Genomic DNA, 22,580 nt, shown 5'->3' with positions numbered 1-22,580 from the left:
AAGTTAAAACAATCATAAAAACAAATCACACTAAAAGTATCTAACACACAACAATAGTCACACATTAAAAGCAGTTTTGAAAAGTTGAATTTTGATTAGTGATTTGAACTGGGTGAGACTGGTGACGTCCTAAATGTGTGTGGGGAGAGAGTTCCAGAGGGAGGGAGCTGGAGAAGGCTCTGTCATCCCAGGTCTGGTGCTTAGTCCTGAGTGGCAGGGACAGGAAGTTGGCATCAGAGGAGCAGAGGCTGAGAGAAGAAGTGTGGCGATGGAGCAGGTTGATGAGACAGCAGGGGGCCTGGTTATGGAGGGCTTTGTGTGTGAGGGAAGGACTTTGAATTGGATCCGTTGTGGGACAGGGAGCCAGTGGAGGCTCTGGAGAACAGGGGTGTTGTAATCACGGAAGCAGGAATGGGTGGGCAGACTAAGCTAATGGTAGCTTTAATAACATAAGTGAAGTTTGGTACAGACATTTACTGTATATTCCCTGCAGGATGAACTGTAATAAGTTGATCCCTTAACTTTTCATCGAACACCAGAAAGTCAAAGTTTTCTGTCATCCTATGAAATACCTCAACATCTGCTAGATGGATTGCCATGAAATTACAGTCATGGTTCCAAGATGATTAATCCATAACTTTTGTGCTCCCCTAATAATAGCATTGACATTTGTGGTTTTCATTGAAATGTCTTGACAACTTAATTTGCTGCTACGCCTTCTCCTAATGTACATCAAGCAACAAACTCTGGCAGATGGTGGATGACAAGTGTGCAGATATACTATGGGCCCGTACACATGCCACGTTTTTTTGAACCCTCAAATTCATTGTTTCAATGTAGATGTGCGGCAGGCGTGCCCAAACGCCAGGGTGATACTGTTGCCGTGCGTTCCTGAGTGCCTGTTTTTCAGGGTGTGACAGCTGCGCCCTGAGAGAAACCGAGTTAAACTTTTGGCAGCAGCAGCGTGTACCACGTTACGTGACGACAACCAACCAATCACAGCCGATGGATGTCTTTGCCACGTTCCGTAAATATCAGTCTGTGGTAAATATGTTGGTCATTTTGGTGCAGGGCTGCCAGAGCTTTACATCTGCCCCACGGATGATATGCCCACACACAAATAGTGCCTAGAAGCCCAGCAAACTTTAGACGCAACCTACTGCTGCGCTCTCGAAAGCTGGATCAAAAAAGGCACAAAAGTAGCTCCCAGCACCCGATCTCGCGTTTTCCAGGCGGTTAATGACGTGGGTGACAACAACATTCAGGTAGACTATCAAGGTGTGAGCAATGGCTTGATGTTGCTCTGAACATAGAGTGGCAGTCCTTAATGTATCAACAAAACAGAGCCAGGGCAAGCAGTTTTGCAACAAGACATATTTCTGTCCAAACCCAAACCGAGCCCGACATTATTTAATGACCAAAGCACTGAGTTTGTGTCACACAGTTGTTACGGTTACAGGCTATTTAACAGGCCGGGCGTGCGCCGTGGGTGCTCAGCTGCGGAGACGGAAGCGAGAGGCGGGAGGTCCGACGCTTCTAGCGAGAGGAGAGGGAGAAATAAAACAAAATAAGATAAAATAGGAAAAACCCGTCTCCCTCTTTTATTTTATTTTCAGCGTTTAATCAAGGCGGAGGCGGGCGGCTGGAGGTCCGAGACTTCCAGCGAGGAGAGAGGTAGAATCAAACAGCCAATGTGTGTCTGTGTGTGTTATGTTCAGGTGTTGTCACGTAAATAACAGTGCCCAAGCAATAAACAGAACAGACAATAGGATTTTATTTATTTTTACACTACATTTTCACTGAAAGCTGACCAAATCCGACCCGAGCCCGAATACAATTTATAGCTACATTTTGGACTAAACCCGCCCGACCCGTCGGGTACCGTCGGGCTCGGATCGCCACACTCTAGTGTGTGTATGTGTCCCCTATTGGGGCCTATCTGAATTTCTGTCTTTGAGAGATATTATTTTGTAATATAACTTAATTTTCTATCCATACATATAAATTTTAAATATATTAAAATTATAAGGCATCTTTGAGTAAACTGCAAGTATCATTTAAGTAGGCTATGTCGTGGCCAGCCGAGTGTCGTCTTTTTTGGAAATCAAAATATGGTCACCCTAAGTTAGGAAATCTCATGGATGATTTGTAGTAACGTTTGTGATCCCCTGACTTCTCTTATAGTGCCATCATCGACCCGAAATTTTTATTTATTCATGACCAAATACCGTCATGACATTCCCATCAGCCTGAGCTCTTTGTGTTTTGTGCTAATTAGCAAATGTTAGCATGCTATCACCTCAAGTTAAGATGTTAAATATGGTAAATGTAAGACCTGCTCATGTTTGTAATGCAGTTAATCATCACCTTTTATGAACTCAATGAAAAAGTATGTTACGTGACAATGGATTCATGAACAAAAAGAAATTGTACCCATCACATTATATTACAGTCTTAGGTTCTTGGACTTCGAGGTATAGGAGATATAATTTAACGACACACTTCCACTTTTTGCTCTCATGAACTTATGGTATGTATCGTCTAGAGCAGTGATCCCCAAGGGGTCGTGGATCCATTCTGAATGGACGGCAAGTGACTCATGAACATGTCAAGTTTGTAAAAAAAACATGCTTTATTTTGAAGTGCAGTTAATTACTGGCACAGAGCTTTTATTCTGAAGTGCTGATTCTTGCTGTAGAGTGAGTGACTAATGGACAGCTACTTGACAGAGACAGCAAACTAGCTCAATGGCATGGCCAAATGCAAGTATGATGCTGAATATATTAAACTGTGTGGACCTTGAACAATGGCTAAGGAGAAACCTGGACCCTGTGGCTGGGCCAGTTGGGAACCACTGATCAAAAATCACTGCCCTAAAACAGTGAAACACACACGAGTGTCAGACACAGAAGACACATAGTTAGATATTTTAACAGCACATGGCCAGTCCTTCACACCCTCGCAGTCCGCTTTTGTTTATCTGTCGACCTGGTTCTTCAGGCAGAGGCCATGAATCATACTGACTCCTAGCAGAGTGCATCTCACTGTCTGGCATCACCTTTCTACTTTCATAGACATTCATTTTCCGCACTTGGTGGAAAATAACGGCTATAAACACACTCCCCCTTGGCTGAAAAGCCATTTTGACTGCTTTGTGATCCTCATGTTCGATATTTCAGCAAACAGACAATCTGCTTGACAGACATTAGAGAAAATATTCCTCATCTCCACATCCCTTGAATATGCAATGGAAACATGTCTGAGTGGAGAATAAACACAAAAGATTATCCTGTGATAGACTACAAAAGGCCAGAGTGCTTGTAGCCAGTTATCAAATACACTCCAGGCACCTTAACAACTGAATACATCATGGTTAAAACAACACATGCGTTACCAAGGACACGCTGATTGGCGAAGGTGAGTTTATGCAAATGCAGTTCCTTGGAATTTGTCAACACCAACTGAAGTGAAGCGAGGGAGAAAAGAGGCGAGAGAGTCAGGGGCTATATAACACCCATAATGATGAACAAATGGGCAGCTCATAATTAACACGTATCCTGGTTGCTGTAAGGCAAAAGGACAAAGATCATAACAACTGGAGTGGAAACCAGTGTGACAAAATATGATGTAATTGTAATTTGATGATGAGCAAAGTTTCTGCTGTGAGCAAAACGGTAATTTTTAAACATGCCATGACCTGTTTGGAGTACGAGAGGTGTTGAAGCTACCTTCAGCCTTCATCATGTCAGATCAGTTTTATTCATACAGCCTAATATCACAAATGAGCCTTAAAGGGCTTTACAAACTGTAGCATATGACACCCTCTGCCCTTAGCCTTAATTAAGGGTAGAACTGGAATAACTAACACCCACCCATCATGTCTGCTATATTTTCCTCTTATTCCACATCGTGGTGTACCTGTTGTATCTTTGAGAATTACTGTGCAAATGTACCTTTCAGTTTACAACATATCACCTTCCAAATTTCTTTAAACCACAGCAGCACTGGTGAACTTATTATTCAGATCCTTTACTTAAGTAAAAGTACCAGTATGACAGTGTAAAAATACTCCATTACAAGTTAGCGCTACATTCAAAATACTACTTAAGTTAAAGTAAAAGAGTATCATTAACAAAATATATCAAAAATATAAAACATCTCTTTGTGACTGATTCAAATATTTGTCATTAATAAATTTGTAATACCAGTGCACACATGTTGAAGTAGCATTCTACTAGTTTTAACTCGTGTAGCATGATATGATGAAAATATGCAATAATGCTGTTGAATATCACAATAACAATATTATTTGTGATAGATAAACAAATGCTTAAGTGTGCTTAGTCCTGCCTTTCTGCTGCTTTTAGTGTACTGCTAAAATAATACAAATTTCTTATTGAATTAAAAAAAATAAAAGGGGAATATCCTTTTGTTAAACAAATTAAACGTTGAACTGAACACAAAAGGTACAAATTAAAAAAAAAGATTGATAGTTGGATTTTCAAGTTCAATTTTTTTCTGCTGATACTCTCTCTTTCAACTATCTCAAAAAATCCCTGAGGGCAATTATTCAGTCTTCTGCAGTGTGTTTATCGCACAAGTTGACATTGCAATGACAATGAAAAATGTCGACAAATATATTTTGCAGCCCTTTTAGCAGCTACTTAGAAGACAGGTAGGTAGTTTAGTCTAGTGGTTTCCAACCTGGAGGTCCGGCCCCTTCAAAGGGTATACAAATTTGTTTTTTGGACTTCAAATCAAAGTCAAATCAAGTTAAGCACATTTAAAAACAACCACAACTGACCAAAGCGCTGAACAAAATAGAAGAATACACACAAATATATAGCAATTTAACATGTACACAAATATAAAACAGAATAACACCTGTAAGAACAATTAAAATGATTCTAAAATACTAAAATATTAAACCACTACAAAAAACCAAAGGTCACTGAAAACATGTACATATTAAGATTTGTCTTATAATTGTTAATTGAGGGGGAGGATTTAATCAAGAGTGGAAGGCTATTCCAAAGCTTTTGAGCAGCTACCGCAAAGGCACGATCTCCCTTACCCACCAGCCTCGATCATGGGACAGTTAAAAGACAATGTTCGGAGGATATAAGAGGTCGAGAGGTGGAGTAGGGGCAGAGGAGTTCAGCAATGTACTGGGATGCCAGCCCATGTATGGCTTTAAAACAAATAAAAGAATCTTAAAATCAGTCGTGTATTTGATGGGTAGCCAGTGAGAAGTCTTGCTACTTTTGGCTAATCTTTGTTTTCTTTTGTAGAAATTGGACAATTTAAAATCTCTTGGGCCCTTATATGTGTATATATATATACACATACATATACATACATATATATATATATATATATATATATATATATATACCATGCTAACAAGTAATTCACTGCTGAAATGTAACCCCAAACTGCACACTGGGGTCACTGGTCATCAACCAAAAAGGTTGGGAACCACTGCTTGAATCTTCAACAGTACATTGCATTTTCTAAGCTTTTCATCATATGTTTTGACTGTAAAATCGTAGCCTGCAAAGTAACCATATCAACAATACCAAAGTGTCTAAAGCTGTAGAATAATTATAGTGGAGTGAGAAGTACAGTGATTTATGTTGAAGTGTACAGTAGCTTTAATAGAATATAAATGAAAATACTCAAGTAAAATGTAGGTACTTCAACACTGTTCATTAGTACAGTGCTTGAGAAAACGCACAGCACGTCAGACAAGGTGCTGTGTTTTGCTGTTTTTTTTTAAATGGCGTTTTGTTATTTGTGTCTTTGTTTCCTGTGTTTCAAATATTGTGAAATGCTTTTAAAAGTGCAAAATAAATGATCAATGATGTGAAAATTTTGCTCTGGGGTGCCCTGAGGACTAGCTAAGGGTGCCGCTGCACTCACAACAGGATCTGCTGTGATACATTTTAAATACACTGTGAAGTGAAGATTAATTACAAATTTATCCTCCATCACTGTATTAATATTCTGTATTATATATTATATTCTTCTGTCTGATCAGATGCATGTCCAAAAATTTCTAAAAAATTATTAATGAGTATTAATGAGTATATATAGCCAGTGTATCTAAAATCTTTATTTCCCTTCTTGTTAAACCACACACCCACTTTTGAGTGATCAAATCAAATCCCTGTCAACATTGTTCCTCACCTGACTCCTGCTCTACCCGCCATTTTACTGTCACTTTAACTCTGTAGCTGTGATTCTTATCTTCTGTCATGCTCTTCATATTGTATGGAGGTTAGTGACACTCAGTGAAGGCAACATCTGTTCTCTTTGCTCATATGAACTGCTTTGTTGTGTCAATAGCAATCACCGATTTTTAAATTGTCACAAGGCAAGAGATACTTAAGTGAAGCTCATTTTTAAATAATTGAATCAATGATATATCCTACTGTATGTATTCACTGCTTTATAAGGAGCTTTATTATACTTATTTGAGAAGAAATAGTGAGTAGTACCAACGTGCACAGAGTATTTTCACACACACACAAACACACAGCTACATGACGACGTATTTCATCATTCAAATGTCACAGCCATGAACTGGCAAAAAGCTGAACTGACAAAAAGCAGAACAATTGAAATGTCTGCAGTAAAAGAAGGAAACCTCTCTTCCTCAGTGCCACAGAAGCACATATCATGACTGCAGTGCTACTTTATCCCATCCCTGTCGCCAGGCAAGGACATCGATACTCTGCAAACCCTGGTTTATGTTAGATAGGTTTTTTTTTTTACATCCAACGCAAAAGTTTTTGCAATTGTCACTTTCTGTCAACGGTGATATGGTGGTGAAGTGGTTAGCATTGCCGCCTCACAGCAAGAGGTGGGGTAGCTCTTCTGTGCGGAGTTTGCATGTTCTCCTCACATCAGCGTGGGTTTTCTCTGGGTACTCCGGCTTCCTCCCACAGTCCAAAGACATGCAGGTTAATTGGTGACTCTAAATTGTCAGTAGGTGTGAATGTGAGCGTGAATGGTTGGTTGTCTCTATGTGTCAGCCCTGTGATAGTCTGACGACCTGTCCAGGGTGTACCCTGCCTCTCGTCTAATGTCAGCTGGGATAGGCTTCAGCCCCCCTGAGACCCCTAACACGATAAGCGGTTACAGAATTGCGATACTATATCTGAAAAGATAGTGTTACTATTAATAAAAAGGTGGACTTTAATTAACTCCAGTGTCCTGAATGAAAGTGGGACATGCTCCCCAATCTCTACACCATACCTTCTATCTCAAAACATAAAGCACATGCTACTTCCTGTATTAACATTAATTTGACATAAACTGTGAGGTGCACTATGAACATAATTCCTCAGGATACTGAGTTGGTTCATTATTGAAGTACTGCAAGAAACTGACTGACAATAATTTCAATAATTCGGCCTCTCTCTTTTTGTCTTACATACATAAACTTAAACACACTCTCTCCGTCTCTTGACCAGTGAATTAGAAGTGGTAGGAAATTCCAGGATGTTTGTCAGCATGAAAAATTTCACATTTGTAATTTTCAGCTTGAATTTTTCACAAGCCATATGGAGCCGTGTTGTAGGCCGAGCATGGAGTGCTGCTTTACTGTGGAGCAGCCTTTAAGGAGGGCAGACAGCCTGTCTCCGTACATCACATTAGAGAGCCTCTTTGAGTGTGCATGCATGTAAGCATGTGTGCACGTGTTTTTGTGTGTGTCCTTCCGTGTGCATTTACTGCAGGCCCATGTGCGTGCCTGACTGAACACTCAAGTCCCTCAGAGCTTTTGTGAGAGTGGTTTAGCACATGCATCTTAGCATACCTATACATCTTCGTCCGTACGTCTCTATTTCCCCCTCTTGGCAGACAGAATGCCTTTCAGAGTAAGTTAAAATCTTAGCAGCCTCTAATCAGTGGCGATGTATGGAGATTGCAGCCTATAGACTGAGAATCAATGACTCGACAGTGTGTGGTGAAGTGATCAGCATAATCGCCGTTACGCTTTACTTCAAAATCCAAGCCAAGCCGTTTCTCCAACACTATTGGCAAAGCCAGTGAGACGTTTAACCAAGGCCAAGACTTTATCTACAAATAAGATCTCTTCATCGCAGGAGATCTGTAGTCCACTAAGGGCGCAAGAGTTCTGTGGTGTGGGTATAAAGCCTGCAATTTTCTCAGTTCTGTAGTGATCTGTATGATAAAGGATGTGAATAAGAGAAAAAGACAGGAGGATGGATGGTTTAACAGATGGAGAGGCAGCGATGGCAAAGAAGAGGCATCTTTTTCTGTTCTGGCCTGAGAGATAAAAATCTGGAGAATAAAAGGTGAGCAGAAGCTCGGCAGGCACGCACACACATTCAAACACACATGCGCACACACGTACACACACATGCTTCTTGAGGCTTCTTTTGCCACTTCTCAGCCCCCTCGACTTGCCTCCCGAGGTCGCCACAGCTGTGTTGTCAGCACATGCTCTCTCTTGAGCTGGTGGCAAGAACACACATACACATATTTGGGCTGGGCGATATGACCAGAAATAAAATCTAGTGTTAGCTAAAGCAGAACTCAACTCACACGGCTTCACCTCCTGTACCAAGAGACAACACCTGGTTAACAAACACAAACTGAGCTCAGATCAGCGTCTTTTTTCAGTCTATTCCTGTCAGCTAGACACCGGGGGCCCGATGCATAAAGGATGTGTACGTACAGAAACCATGTGTGCACATTTTCCCACATATAAACTGATATTTATAAAGGAAGAATGTGCAGTGAGAAGGTGCGCACCTCAGGCATTCTTCACACCAGGCATACACACCGTATGACCAGTTTCACTTACTGTGTTACTATTTTTGCAGGCTGTACTGCATTCTGAAAATATCAGTCAAAGGTGCATCATTTATAAATTTAACTTTAGATTATTTAGTGATCATTTATTGTTATCCTATGAAGCACATTGTAAAGTCAGTTTCCACATGAGTGCTGTGAATGAAACATTGATCATCCCTTTGACATTTAATTATCACAATGATCAAACTTAATCACGACAATGGTTTGCAGAAATGTGATGCCGGGCATAATGACAGCTGCTCTTGTACATTTGGAGAACCTCGCCAATGCGACACAGTCAGTGATATCGCACTTTCTTTTCTGTATTTCTCATTGACAGGTCCAAAGAGTGGTGGTTGGGCACAAGTATCGATATGCAAATGTATGTTTAAAGGCGTTTCTACATCCATTTATGGTGAGCTGAGGGAGTGAAAATGAGACTTGTGCACATACGCCCAGCACCACAGTGATCAAGATGTATGAAACACAATCAGGCGTATGCACGGCTTTAGAAATCTGACAAAAAGAATGTGTTTCTGCCTTTGTCGCACAGCATGACGAGCCACTGAGTGCACACTGCCATTTTTTTTACTGGTCACCAAGAGTTGAAAAATGTTCAATTTTGGGTAAAACACAGCAGCTGTCACTTTTTACCCAGCTGTCCACTCACAGAGGACGTGGTGGGACAAATACCACAAAGACCAACAGTCACAATACTGAACAGCAATAATAGTGGAGAAATGAATACTGAACCCTCACAGACCACTGGGAATGTCATCTCTCCCAAAGAGCTTCAGCCTTCTCTTCATCCAGAGCAAGTTGCTTACTCTACCCTGTGCCAACATTTTTACTTACACGGATATTCTGTATCATAACAAAGAGATGCAACCAGAGCATCTCAGCTGAGAAAAACTCCACTGTGCTCCGTATTGCCTTTCATTGCCTGTCTGTATTCTGCATTTTACAATGAACAACAATTTCATGTTTTTCTTTGTCATCTTTGTCATTTAAAAAGCAACAATATAATACCTAATAATAGCCTATCAACAAGGCTTATTTACAAAGCATAAAAACTCAGGATAATTGAAGTAATTTGCAAAAACAACAAAAGAAATGGAGCTAATACTACATATCATGCTGTTGAGCCACCCTTAATCACCGCAAGGAAAATTCCATCACCGCTACAGCCCTGTTTGTAATAATGTGATTTTAAAGATGTACACATTTTACACATTTTGTTAAAATGATAGTTTGACTTAATTAAATTAATTTCAATAAATCATCAAGCCCAAATACACATATTCACAATCTCTGGTATAACCACGAGTCAAAATACAAGGTATACTACACAAGAATTGTTGGTTACTGTTCATAAACACAACATTCAGTCTTGGCCCTTCCTCCTTTCACTTCTTGTACGTACACTGCAAGCTCCTATAGTCGGAACGTTACATTTGTTGTCACGGAAAAGCCAATACTTCAGCAAGCTAACTAAGCTGCTGGCGCCTACCTGTCCAACAGAAAACAGGCCCACTCTGCATCGTCCCTGACCTGTCCTTCAGTTCTCACCAGCAAAAGTGAGAGTCCAGCATCTTTTTACATTACATTACATACATTTTGGGAAGTATTTTGGTACATAATAGGATATGAGGTTCCTAACAGTTGTTTGGTGCTTTATCTATGTACACTTTCTGAAGAGAATGTTAATTCAAGTGATAGATATTTGATCAGTATAGTGCTAGTAACAAGCAAGAAAGCTATCACTAGAAACAGGGGTAAAGAAACACCACCAACGAAGGACCAATGGCTAACAACTGTGGAAGAAATCTTTTAATAGAGAACATGACACAAATACTGAGACTACAAGAACAGCCAGAAAAAAATGGGAAAAAGACGTCAGTGGACTGAAATAATATCAATAGATTCACTGATCCTTAAGTCTGTAAAAATGTGCATTTATCCAAGTTTTTGCTTCATTAGCTCTCATTATTTTTCAGTTATTTCATTATGCTCTTGTAACTGACATGTCAATGCCACAAAAAAATGTTTTAATTAAGTAAAAAAAGAAAGTGAGAGCTAACCCCAGATTCACTCTTGTTTTGGGGCAAGCTTTGTCCGCTAAGTGTTTCGCTTTGCTATATTTCTGTTTCTTTGGTGCTGCGTCCCTGGTTTTTGTAGCTTCCTCTTGGATGCTTGCACCTACAACCAGTTCACTACCTTTTTATAAAGTCCCCGCCTCACCTGCATGCTGTTATTGGTTAGGGTCTACACACCACTGCCCAAAGGCTGCAGCCCATAAAAGTCCCAAACAAACCAAAATGAGAAAATACAAGCAGGGGGGCAGAGTCTCTGCAGATAAGTACACCACTAAGCACTTCTAGTGGGTCATAAATGATGATTGATTATTTCTGTATGAGAATATACATTGGGGTTTTTTTGGGGGAAAATCTTGCATACTATACCTTTAAGTTAACGAAGGAAAGGAGGAGTAGAAGAGAGAGCTGAATTTAATAACTTGAGACGCTCTGTCAGCACGGTAATAATACAGTGAAATTTTCTTTATATGGTAGCATATACAGTATATGTGTTTGCCTGTGTGTGTAAGAGAAAGAGGCAGCCTGTGTGTGTACTGTATGTGTGAGAGCGTCAACCTTGGACTGACCTAAGGGATTGTATTTAGTAATTATCTGATTACTCGTCTGTTTTTCCTCCACTCAGACAACCTGCAACTGGATAATGCTGTAACTCCCTGATTACAACTTACTCTACAATCAATCACCCATTAACGGGAGCACACAGACGGTACACATGCCCAGTCACACACACATGCACACACTTACAACCATGTCAGACTAAAATACTGACACCACCATTACTGCCACTATTTTAGAGGATAGTACGATAAAATAAGCATGACGGAATCTTCAACGACACAAAGCTAAAACTGCGAGACTTCTCTTATCTTGTGACTTTGCCATTCATCTGCCTTCACCCGATGGTGCCAGTGTTTTCGTTGCTTTGTGCAGACCTCAGCAGTTCACTGAAAGCCCGGTGATGCACCACAATAAGAGAGCATCTACGTCCTCTCTCTCTCTCTCTCTGTCTTTTCACCATTCTTCCATTTATGAAAATGTTTGCCCTTGCCTTGTCAGAAATCTCTCTGTGAGAGGAGGAGATAATGCCTGGCAGCCAGCAGAGTCAATCTTACACACAAACAGAAACAACACACACACAAAGTCATGGTTATAGGTACTCGCATTACAGCAAGGACACACACACACATACTGTACACACACGTAAACTCACACAAAAACCTTGCAGTCTCAGAGAAGTGATAATATTATGAGAAATTTTCAATTTCCACAAAGAAGGCCAAAGGACTCGCTCGCTGTCTGTCTACCAAGCTGCATTCTTTTCAGAGACTTACAGAAGAGACTCAGACTCATCAATCATTTTCCCTTTTCAGTCATCCGCTAATGGAACATCCGCACAAGGCAGATGTTGAGACACACAATACACCGACTGCAGTATAGATATCTTTGGCATCAGTGACGTTAGACACGCAGTAACAACAATGACAAAGACAACCAGTTCAGATGAAGGGCAGCTGGTGCACGCCACTTTATCACGACATGAGAGCCAAAGGCAGAGCTTAACATTTCCAAGCCATCACTGCCTTTCATATGTTGTCAAACCAAAGACAAGATCCACTATCATCATATCTTAGTTGTATCCCCAGGTGATTTTGTCATCGTCTATTACTTAGTGGGGTTGGATGAGGTTTTAGTATGTTAGTCACGTCCCTGGTTCTGTCTTCTTTTTGGTCCATGAGTCTGGAGGAGCAGAGTTGAAATAAAATTTGCTGAGTTACTGACCATGTCTGTGGCAGGCTTCAACCTTTAAAGTGGTGGTGCGCCAAAGATCTGCACCTTTAGGGCCTCCGTAGTCGACATGTGGGGGGTTTTATTAATCAGTATGATTTTATCCTACCCACACTGACATATTGGACAAAATATTTGAGGGTTTTTTTAGTATAATGTAATCACACCTCCTCTAGCTCACACAACAGAGTCAATTCAAACTCCTGTTCATTTGCAGCTACAGTGACTTGAGAGATTATCTTAAGAGGTGTTGTGGAGAGGTGTTTTTTTTGTCCTCCCTATTAACACACATGCTAAAGCATATCATTTATTTAACATCTCTATGAGAGTGTTTAAAAAAAACGAAATAACATTGTTGCCATCAAAGAAGTAGACATTATAGACCCTTTTAGGACCAACGTCACAATGACGTCACGGTATTAGCTGGAAGCAAAACAAAGGTTGTAGGCTACACTGGAGGCTAAAAATGTCGTCTTATTGTGTTGTTGGGTGGCAGAACTGAAGGAGTAATGGCCCAAAACTTAAATTTCATTGCATACAAGCTGCCACTGCCTGTAAACAAAAACGGAGACAGCTATAGATAAATGCGATAAGGCGCAAGGACTGGACAGAGGCGATCATCACTATCAGATACGGGAAAAAGTTATTTGCTGTTGTAGGGCGGAATAACATTATTTGTATTAAGGTTTATCATGTCCACCTAATCAGAAATTGGGAAGAACAGAGTAAATTGCAGAGCAGTTCTACTGGATTGCATTGCACCATATAAAGTGTACCTCATGAAATGGACACGCGTTGCACTACACTGCATTAGGTGTACCTCATGAAATAGACACTGAGTCTAAGTTTCCGGAAAGTAACATTTATTCTAGTTTCATTGTACTGAGTAACACTGGGTGTAGCTGGAGGCATTTTCGGACTGGAGGAACTTTTTCATAGTTCTAAGAAGCCCCCTTCTAATTTTGTCTGTGCCACAAGAACAAGGAACAATCATAGTTATGAGAACGCTGTTTTGAGGGGACTTATTTACCTCCTATTTCAGAAAAGATGCTGTCCCTGAACAGAAAGAGCCATGAGTGACGGAAGTGCACGTTCATTGGTTGAACTTAGGTATCTTTACGCACTGACTCTACTCATTGCATTTTTTTATCTTCTATTTGTACATTTATTTAATGTATATATTATATTATCCCATGTTCATATTTTAATGTAGTTTAGTATATTTATGGTGTATTCTAGTATATTCTCTACATCGTGTATTCTGTAGATATTCCATAGAGATATGTTTTGTATTTGTAGTAGAGGTCAATTGATTTATTGGTACTTACTTCTCATACTTCCCATCACCGATCACATGGAAGAATGCAAGCTCCATACACGAAGTTGTGTGCCTGAGAATCTCAGGTTGAGGAAAAATAATAGCTAAAAAATATTATTCCCCCTAGATTTTTTACGGTTAATTTAATGTTTAGTTTATATATTTATTTAGTTGTGTCTTATTTCTCAGTATTTCTATTTTATCAGCCAGTTAATTTACTATTGGCTTATTCCTGTTCTAAAATATTGTTATTTTGTCGGCCTTTAAAAATCCAAAATCGACCGACCTCTAATTTATAAAGTCTGTGTTTATTTTTCTATTGATATACAGTACAGGCCAAAAGTTTGGACACACCTTCTCATTCAATGCGTTTTCTTTATTTTCATGACTATTTACATTGTAGATTCTCACTGAAGGCATCAAAACTATGAATGAACACATGTGGAGTTATGTACTTAACAAAAAAAGGTGAAATAACTGAAAACATGTTTTATATTCTAGTTTCTTCAAAATAGCCACCCTTTGCTCTGATTACTGCTTTGCACACTCTTGGCATTCTCTCCATGAGCTTCAAGAGGTAGTCACCTGAAATGGTTTTCCAACAGTCTTGAAGGAGTTCCCAGAGGTGTTTAGCACTTGTTGGCCCCTTTGCCTTCACTCTGCGGTCCAGCTCACCCCAAACCATCTCGACTGGGTTCAGGTCCGGTGACTGTGGAGGCCAGGTCATCTGCCGCAGCACTCCATCACTCTCCTTCTTGGTCAAATAGCCCTTACACAGCCTGGAGGTGTGTTTGGGGTCATTGTCCTGTTGAAAAATAAATGATCGTCCAACTAAACGCAAACCGGATGGGATGGCATGTCGCTGCAGGATGCTGTGGTAGCCATGCTGGTTCAGTGTGCCTTCAATTTTGAATAAATCCCCAACAGTGTCACCAGCAAAACACCCCCACACCATCACACCTCCTCCTCCATGCTTCACAGTGGGAACCAGGCATGTGGAATCCATCCGTTCACCTTTTCTGCGTCTCATAAAGACACGGCAGTTGGAACCAAAGATCTCAAATTTGGACTCATCAGACCAAAGCACAGATTTCCACTGGTCTAATGTCCATTCCTTGTGTTTCTTGGCCCAAACAAATCTCTTCTGCTTGTTGCCTCTCCTTAGCAGTGGTTTCCTAGCAGCTATTTGACCATGAAGGCCTGATTCGCACAGTCTCCTCTTAACAGTTGTTCTAGAGATGGGTCTGCTGCTAGAACTCTGTGTGGCATTCATCTGGTCTCTGATCTGAGCTGCTGTTAACTTGCGATTTCTGAGGCTGGTGACTCGGATGAACTTATCCTCAGAAGCAGAGGTGACTCTTGGTCTTCCTTTCCTGGGTCGGTCCTCATGTGTGCCAGTTTCGTTGTAGCGCTTGATGGTTTTTGCGACTCCACTTGGGGACACATTTAAAGTTTTTGCAATTTTCCGGACTGACTGACCTTCATTTCTTAAAGTAATGATGGCCACTCGTTTTTCTTTAGTTAGCTGATTGGTTCTTGCCATAATATGAATTTTAACAGTTGTCCAATAGGGCTGTTGGCTGTGTATTAACCTGACTTCTGCACAACACAACTGATGGTCCCAACCCCATTGATAAAGCAAGAAATTCCACTAATTAACCCTGATAAGGCACACCTGTGAAGTGGAAACCATTTCAGGTGACTACCTCTTGAAGCTCATGGAGAGAATGCCAAGAGTGTGCAAAGCAGTAATCAGAGCAAAGGGTGGCTATTTTGAAGAAACTAGAATATAAAACATGTTTTCAGTTATTTCACCTTTTTTTGTTAAGTACATAACTCCACATGTGTTCATTCATAGTTTTGATGCCTTCAGTGAGAATCTACAATGTAAATAGTCATGAAAATAAAGAAAACGCATTGAATGAGAAGGTGTGTCCAAACTTTTGGCCTGTACTGTACATATCTCTTATGTATTTACTCTTCCCATGTAATATGAATGATTGATAGATCTTTATTTGTGTCATGCACACTTACATGTGCCCAACCCTCATGGGTTTACAAGACACAATTACAGTGATATTGCAGTAACAATCAATAGAACATGTTAGTGAACCCCTCAGTCCAGAAACAAAAACAGTAGTTACCTGGATGTAACTCCAGTTCTATGAGTATGTGTGTCGTCCTCTAACTATGCCCTTCGTCTCAAATTTTAGCAATAGGAAAGCCTGTTAGAGGGCGGAGCACATACAAAATAGAAAACTCCTTCTATTCCAGGCCTGGCAAAGAAATTCAGCCACAAAAAAGGTTCCCTTTCTTAGACAAAACTCAAATTTTCATGATAATCCAACCCAAAAAAATCAACACAGGTAAGGGTCATTTTACTGAAAAGTACATCCCTCATGTCTGCATATACAGGACAATAAAAAAGAAGTGAATCTCATTCTCAACTTCACCTAAATTACACAACAAACCGATTCTGTCCTCCTCTAGGGTGGCGTTAAACCTTCCAGTCTCTAAGGCTGATGCTAACGTTCCCGTGTGCAACTGTGCACACAGGGGTCTTTGTCTTTTGTTAAGATTATACTTCATGTAAGGTTCCACACTGTAGCTATTCTTTATGAGACAATAAGTTTGTAATACCTGGATAATCTGCTGCTGTAACACAAGAATTGCCCAATTTGAGATCAATGAAGTCCATCCATCCATCCATCCATCCATCATCCATCTTTCTATCCACATCCAGCAATAAAATTATCACTTCAAAATAAAATTTGTTACAAAACAGCCAATAAAATGAGCATGGAGTTTCACCTCTCTGACACTTTTCAACAAATTCTTAACACTGAAAGCTTCACAGAGATACACACAGAAGATCATATTCACATTTCCACCCCACCAATGCATGTAAGTGAACAGCATGACCTCAGGCACATAAAAAGCTCTTATTCATACACAGGTAGCAGGTACGTCGTGCTCTCTATTAAAGCTTTTTTTCCCTAGAGGAAGGTAATTTTCAGTGTCACGCACAGGTGATCATTGTAAAGCACAGAGGCGAAGATACCCAACCTTCACATGAGAAATGAACTGGAAAGCAGTGCGATGCCTCTGGGCTCAATCATGCTAGTGACTCAGCCACTTGGCTCACATGGGAGGGGTATCACACAGCCAGGGATTTCTAATCCATAAGGTTCACTGCTCGCTATGTGTGCTGTAACCTACAGGCATTTTGGAAAGACGCCCTGATCTGATGGGGACTGCGAAGACGTGACAGCCCCTGAACTGAGAGGACCTTTCTTGTTGGATTGCTTGTATTCCCCTTCCTTTTATTAAATAAATTTTTGTGTGTTCTTCCTGGCATCCAGCCTTCATGGCCTCGTAAATCATTGTGAATCCGACCTCTGCATTCCCTCGGGTGGCACGCGGCCTATTCACTCCAACTTTACAGCATGTGAAGAAGAAACTGGCTGCAGAGGCTGCCTGCAGTGGTAATCCACGATAGATCCAATACCATAAATGTTGCGCACGGACACTGACCAAGTGACAGGAATATGTACTGTACACCAGTGTTGTAGCTCTCGAATATGATCTTGGTCTCGAGAACGGTCTTTAGACCAACATTTTGAAGGTCTCAGATCAGACTCATCTGCATTTTTACTTTGTCTCGCCTCGGTCTCAGCCAAGGAGGACTCAGGGTTTTATTTCAAGAGCTGTCAAGAACACAGCCACCAGGAGATTACCAATTTTTCTTTGCAAAAAAGAAGCGCTGAATATAGATGGTTACATTGATTTCTGCTCCTTAGTGTTTCTATTTGTTTGCTCATAGAAAACAAAGCAAAATTCCCTTACATACAATTCACCTCTGCAATGTCTTTTGATTATTTTGTCAAGACATTTCTCATGGTACATTTATATGTACACAGGTGTACAGTATGGCAATGAACAAGGTGAATTAAGAGGAATCTTTATTTGTTTTCTGTGGCTGTTTTTATGTGAATGTGGATCTTTCATATCAAGTGGGACTCACACTGGTCTGGTCTTGACTCAGTCTCAACCCTTTCAAAGTCTTGGTTTTGCCTCCACACACTCTGTTCTTGGTCATACTTCGGTTTAGGTGTTCGTGACTGCAACACTGCTGTACAGAAACATACACATGAACAGGCGTACATCCACCTACCTGTGTGGCTCCTGTGCGCCTGTGTGAGTGAGGCCAGACAGAGGGACAGCAGTAGACTCCACACACCCACTCCACAAATGCAAGGACCCCGTTCCCGCATTCTGCCAGAGAGAAACACAAATACTCCATTAGACAACACACACAAACAAAATGATTATAATACACTGTTTGTTGCATAATGTTTTTCAACTGCTGATGGCATATAAATTCAGATATATTCCCCATTACTGCCTTTTCAGCCATTCTAGCAGCAGGGCTCTGGAGATGGCAGTGTTGGTGTGTCTGTCAGTCTCGTAGGTCACATTGGTCCAGAGAGAAATATCACAAAAGCTATTGGATGGATTGCCATAAAATTTTGAACAGACGCTCATGGTTCCCAGACGATAAATTCTCATAACTCCAGTGATCTCCTGACTTTTCCTCTAGTTTCACAATGAGGTTGACATTTGTGGCTTTGTGTAAAATGTCTCGACAACTATTGGATGGGTTGCCATGGAATTTGGTTCACACATTCATGTTCCCTTCAGACTGAATTGTGATTATTTTGATGAGCCATCGTCAAGTCAGTTGTAGATTTTTCTAGTACTTTAGTTTACCTGCAAAACTACTGCCACCAGCCTCAGCCATACTCTGTGCTTAGTGCTAACTGGTAAATGTTAGCATGGTAAAACACTGAATAAGATAGTTAACATAATGTTAGCATTGTCATTGACAGCATGTTAGCATTTAGCCAACACAGCCTCACAGAGCTGTTGGCATGGCTGTAGACGCCCTAATATGTCAGTTGTCGCACAGGCACCCGTCAGAAGTCGCCTGGCTGTTCACACTGGAAGCACATTTGTCTGCACTAGTCAGTAAGCGATTCTGCCTCCCTGCTCTCTTCCTATCACATGCAAAACTGCTTGTGTGTCTGTGTGTGCATGTGTGTGTCCGCTTGTCTCTCTTGCTCTCTATTTAGACACAGCTGACAAATACGTTGAAGCCCTGGAAGCATATTATATCATTTATCATAATAAGATCATTTATATCATATCTATATGTCCCTTATATCGTTTATAATAGATCCTCAGTGTGTTTTCCAGCCAGATTCGCTCACGGCTTGCGGTAAAAATAAGACCAGATGCCGAAACTGTTGCTACACTTCGTGAGTCGGCAAAGGAGCTCTTGGTCATGGCATGTCCAATGTGAACTGCATGTGCATGTGCACTGAAAGGAAGGGGGTACATTCTCACTCCAACCTCATCACATATTGACATTTGTTCAGGGACTCTCCACATCCACATACGACGTGCAAGGTACCCTGGGTGCGTTCGGTGGTGATCATCTGGGACACCGTATCAAGTTCTGCCTGTTACATGCATTGTCGTCTTTCAAAATACACTTCCATTTTCACAGGAGATTGAACGTTTACATACAGTCTCTTTCAAAATAACGGTACTACGTCAGTACAACAATGCAAATTGACGCTTTTTTTCCTTCAACAACAAACACACATGGTTAGGTAAGGAAAAAATAACAGGGTTTGGCTTTAAAATCTTACGGGACATAAACACTGCTGTCTCAGGTGAAAGTCGGTGTTTGTTGGACCCATCCACCACCACTCCCGCTCATCCCAGTCAGACTTTCGCTGCCTTAGCTTTTGGCCTTGTCCCACTATGTTTATCCGAGCCAGCTGCCATTATAGTGTAAGCCGCATATCATGACAACGTTAAAGGACGCCTTTTTCGTTGGTTTCTGATGCCACAAGTCACGGAAGATTGTTGCACTTTGCGGCGCTTCTGCTTACAGATTGAACCGGGCATTAAACCTCAGTTGTGCTTTCCCCATGGATGTTCCCACAGACACGAGCTGAAGCGGAATTCTCAATGTGGGTTTCTCCTCACGGCAACCCAATATTCTTCCAAACTGCAGAGGGGAGCGTATCAAAGAATTACATCTACAGCATGATTCTGAGTTAGAAAATATCAGACGTACACATACGCCGTGCCCAACGAGTCGAACATAAATCAAGCATTAGTTTTGTTGAAGTACTATATACCCGTAAAACATTTCTAAAACATAAAGACACCCTGCATTTCCTTCTTTGCCTTGCAAAAGGAAAAAAACACTTACACAGGGGAAATTATTGTTTACTGCAAATACATTCAAGCAGAAGGGGAGATGGTGAGTGACTCAGAAAGAGAGGGGGAAAATAAAGGATGAAAGGATGGAGATAACAAGTTAGGAGACTATCAGTATTTGTAGGTTTGGAAACTCTGTTTAATTCTCCATCTTGGCCGCCAACCAGAAAACAACGTCAAAAACAGAGATGAGCCAAGTTCTGTTAATATGGTCCACAGTGTCGCTGTCCAGTGATTAACTACTGCGTATGTGTTTGTATATTTGGATGGTTGCAAATAGATGGCATCTGTTGAGTGAAGAGTATTGTAATCCAAACCAAAGCAGTACAAAGCTTTTACAGCCTCCTCAGGTTTGAGAATTGTGTGTCTGACACACACGAAAACCCATAAATGAGGCAATAAAACTTCCAATAAAAAACAATAATGAAAATTTTCCAATAAAAACCCAAAACAAACCCAATAAAAACAGACTAATAAAAACACAACCAACCAAGAATTATCTTTTATTATTAGACAGCAATATAGTTTTAATAATGGACTTTATTTATTTTTTATCATATTATTCCGGGTATGACGCAAACATTGATGAGTAAACACTAAAAAACACACAAACTCTCTTGTTGTGTGTCTCTCTCTTTGTCCAAATGCTGGCAGGTGCTTGCATCGAGAGATGGTGAGCAGGGATGCATATGATTAAAGCACTTTGTATTCTGAGCACCGAGTCGACAGAAACTTCCACAACAGACAAACAAACTCTTTCTCCACCAGGGAAACTGTGTTTTGTAAGTAAGCTTGTATTCGTGTGTATAAGTGTGTGAATAAATAACTGCAGGAGGCTAGCGGTGCAAAAGCAAATGTGTGAGACTAAGATAGAACATGAAGAGAAACTTAACGACCCATTTTAGCTTGAACACGCCATGTTGACATAAAAATAAACAGGAAGTGGGTGTATCTGAGTGGTTGGGAGGATGTAGGTTTGCCCAGAACACTTTGTTCAACTCTCCAAGAGTAAGTTTTTGTCTTAATATATTTTTGATGGGATCTTTTGCCCAGATTAAAGTGAACATGGTGCTGCCTTGTACTTCTTTTGGTCTTAAGCACTGCATTATTTGTTTTCTTTTCTGAAAAAGCTGAAAAGGTTTCATTGCAAAAAGTGGATTTAGTGTTTACCGAGGGTGTCCATCGGGAAGTTTGGGAAGACTCCCACAAGGCCGATCCATTTCAGGCCAAACCGGCCGATATTCATAAAGTTACGCTGCCTGTCAGACTGGGCCAATGTAATACTTTCAATACTAACCATCATTTTTGTTTAACTCTGATTGACTCAGTCTTTTCCATCATGAAGAGCTTCCATCTGTCTTGAGTTTTTTGTTCAATGTAATTTGCGAAAATGGTTAAAAGAAAAAAGACAGACGATGAAAATGAAATGTGTGATGTGGAGAAGTTAGGAGCTAAAAAGCGAAACATGCTAGCGCAAGGTGCAGCTAAATGTGCCAAAGTAACAAATCTTTTGCAACTATTTGAGCTCTCCATTGACTGACTGTGCACGTTTAGGGCAGAGTTAGCAGTAGTTTGCAGTAAACTGGGACTCAGGATTGGACTAGGACTGTAACATACTTGTGCTTGTTTAACTCAAACAATGCATAATGCGACTGTAGTCGGTTTGGATTGGGGATTGGGGAGCACGTTCTCACCTCAAATGAACCACACCAGAGTTAGGTTGAAACTGGAGCCAGACCACCTCTTCAAGAAGGTCTCGGTCCAGGTGGTTTTGGTACGCACCCAAGTTCACAAACAAACTGCACTTAGGAGCCAAATGAACTTGAGTTCAATTGAACCGAAACAAACAGGGCAGGTGTGAGAGCACCCTTAGTATTCCAGCTCACCTCGGCTTCCCTGGCCTGGTCTTGTTGCAGTGCAGTGGTGCTTATACAAACTGAGTAGGCGAGGGGTCATCAAGACATCCTCAAGTGTCTTCAGCATCACCAGATTCTCTTCGTCTCACAAAAACTGTATTAGTGTTCAAATTACTGCTGGCAAAAAATAATCAAAGGCCTCTCCATCTGAAAGATCTGAGCTGGATTTTAGTCCCAGTACATCCCTGATGTTGAGTCACTCTTTATATGCTTTTCATGGTGATTGATTTTCTTTCATATTGAGCCAGAAAGGTGTTGCAAAGAAAAAAACTATTTTTTGAAATACTTGTGAGCAGATATGTGATGATGTAAGTAAAACAAACCAAACTTTCCAGGTTTGTGTGA

General features: G+C 40.7%; 1 protein-coding gene across 1 annotated transcript in view; it reads right to left on the bottom strand.

Annotated features, from left to right (window-relative positions):
• Positions 1-22,580, bottom strand: part of LOC117257910 (chemokine-like protein TAFA-2) — a 127,590-nt gene that overhangs the window by 49,922 nt on the left and 55,088 nt on the right. The window contains exon 2 of the mRNA XM_033628324.2: positions 18,200-18,300. Coding sequence (XP_033484215.1) covers positions 18,200-18,299 — 100 coding nt within the window. The 5' untranslated portion in view covers position 18,300. The remainder of the gene's footprint in view (positions 1-18,199; positions 18,301-22,580) is intronic.

This window comes from Epinephelus lanceolatus, chromosome 8 (genome assembly GCF_041903045.1).
Source record: "Epinephelus lanceolatus isolate andai-2023 chromosome 8, ASM4190304v1, whole genome shotgun sequence".
Taxonomy (NCBI): domain Eukaryota; kingdom Metazoa; phylum Chordata; class Actinopteri; order Perciformes; family Serranidae; genus Epinephelus; species Epinephelus lanceolatus.
The sequence above is the reverse complement of the archived record's forward strand: the minus strand, read 5'-3'. Positions and strand labels throughout refer to the sequence as shown.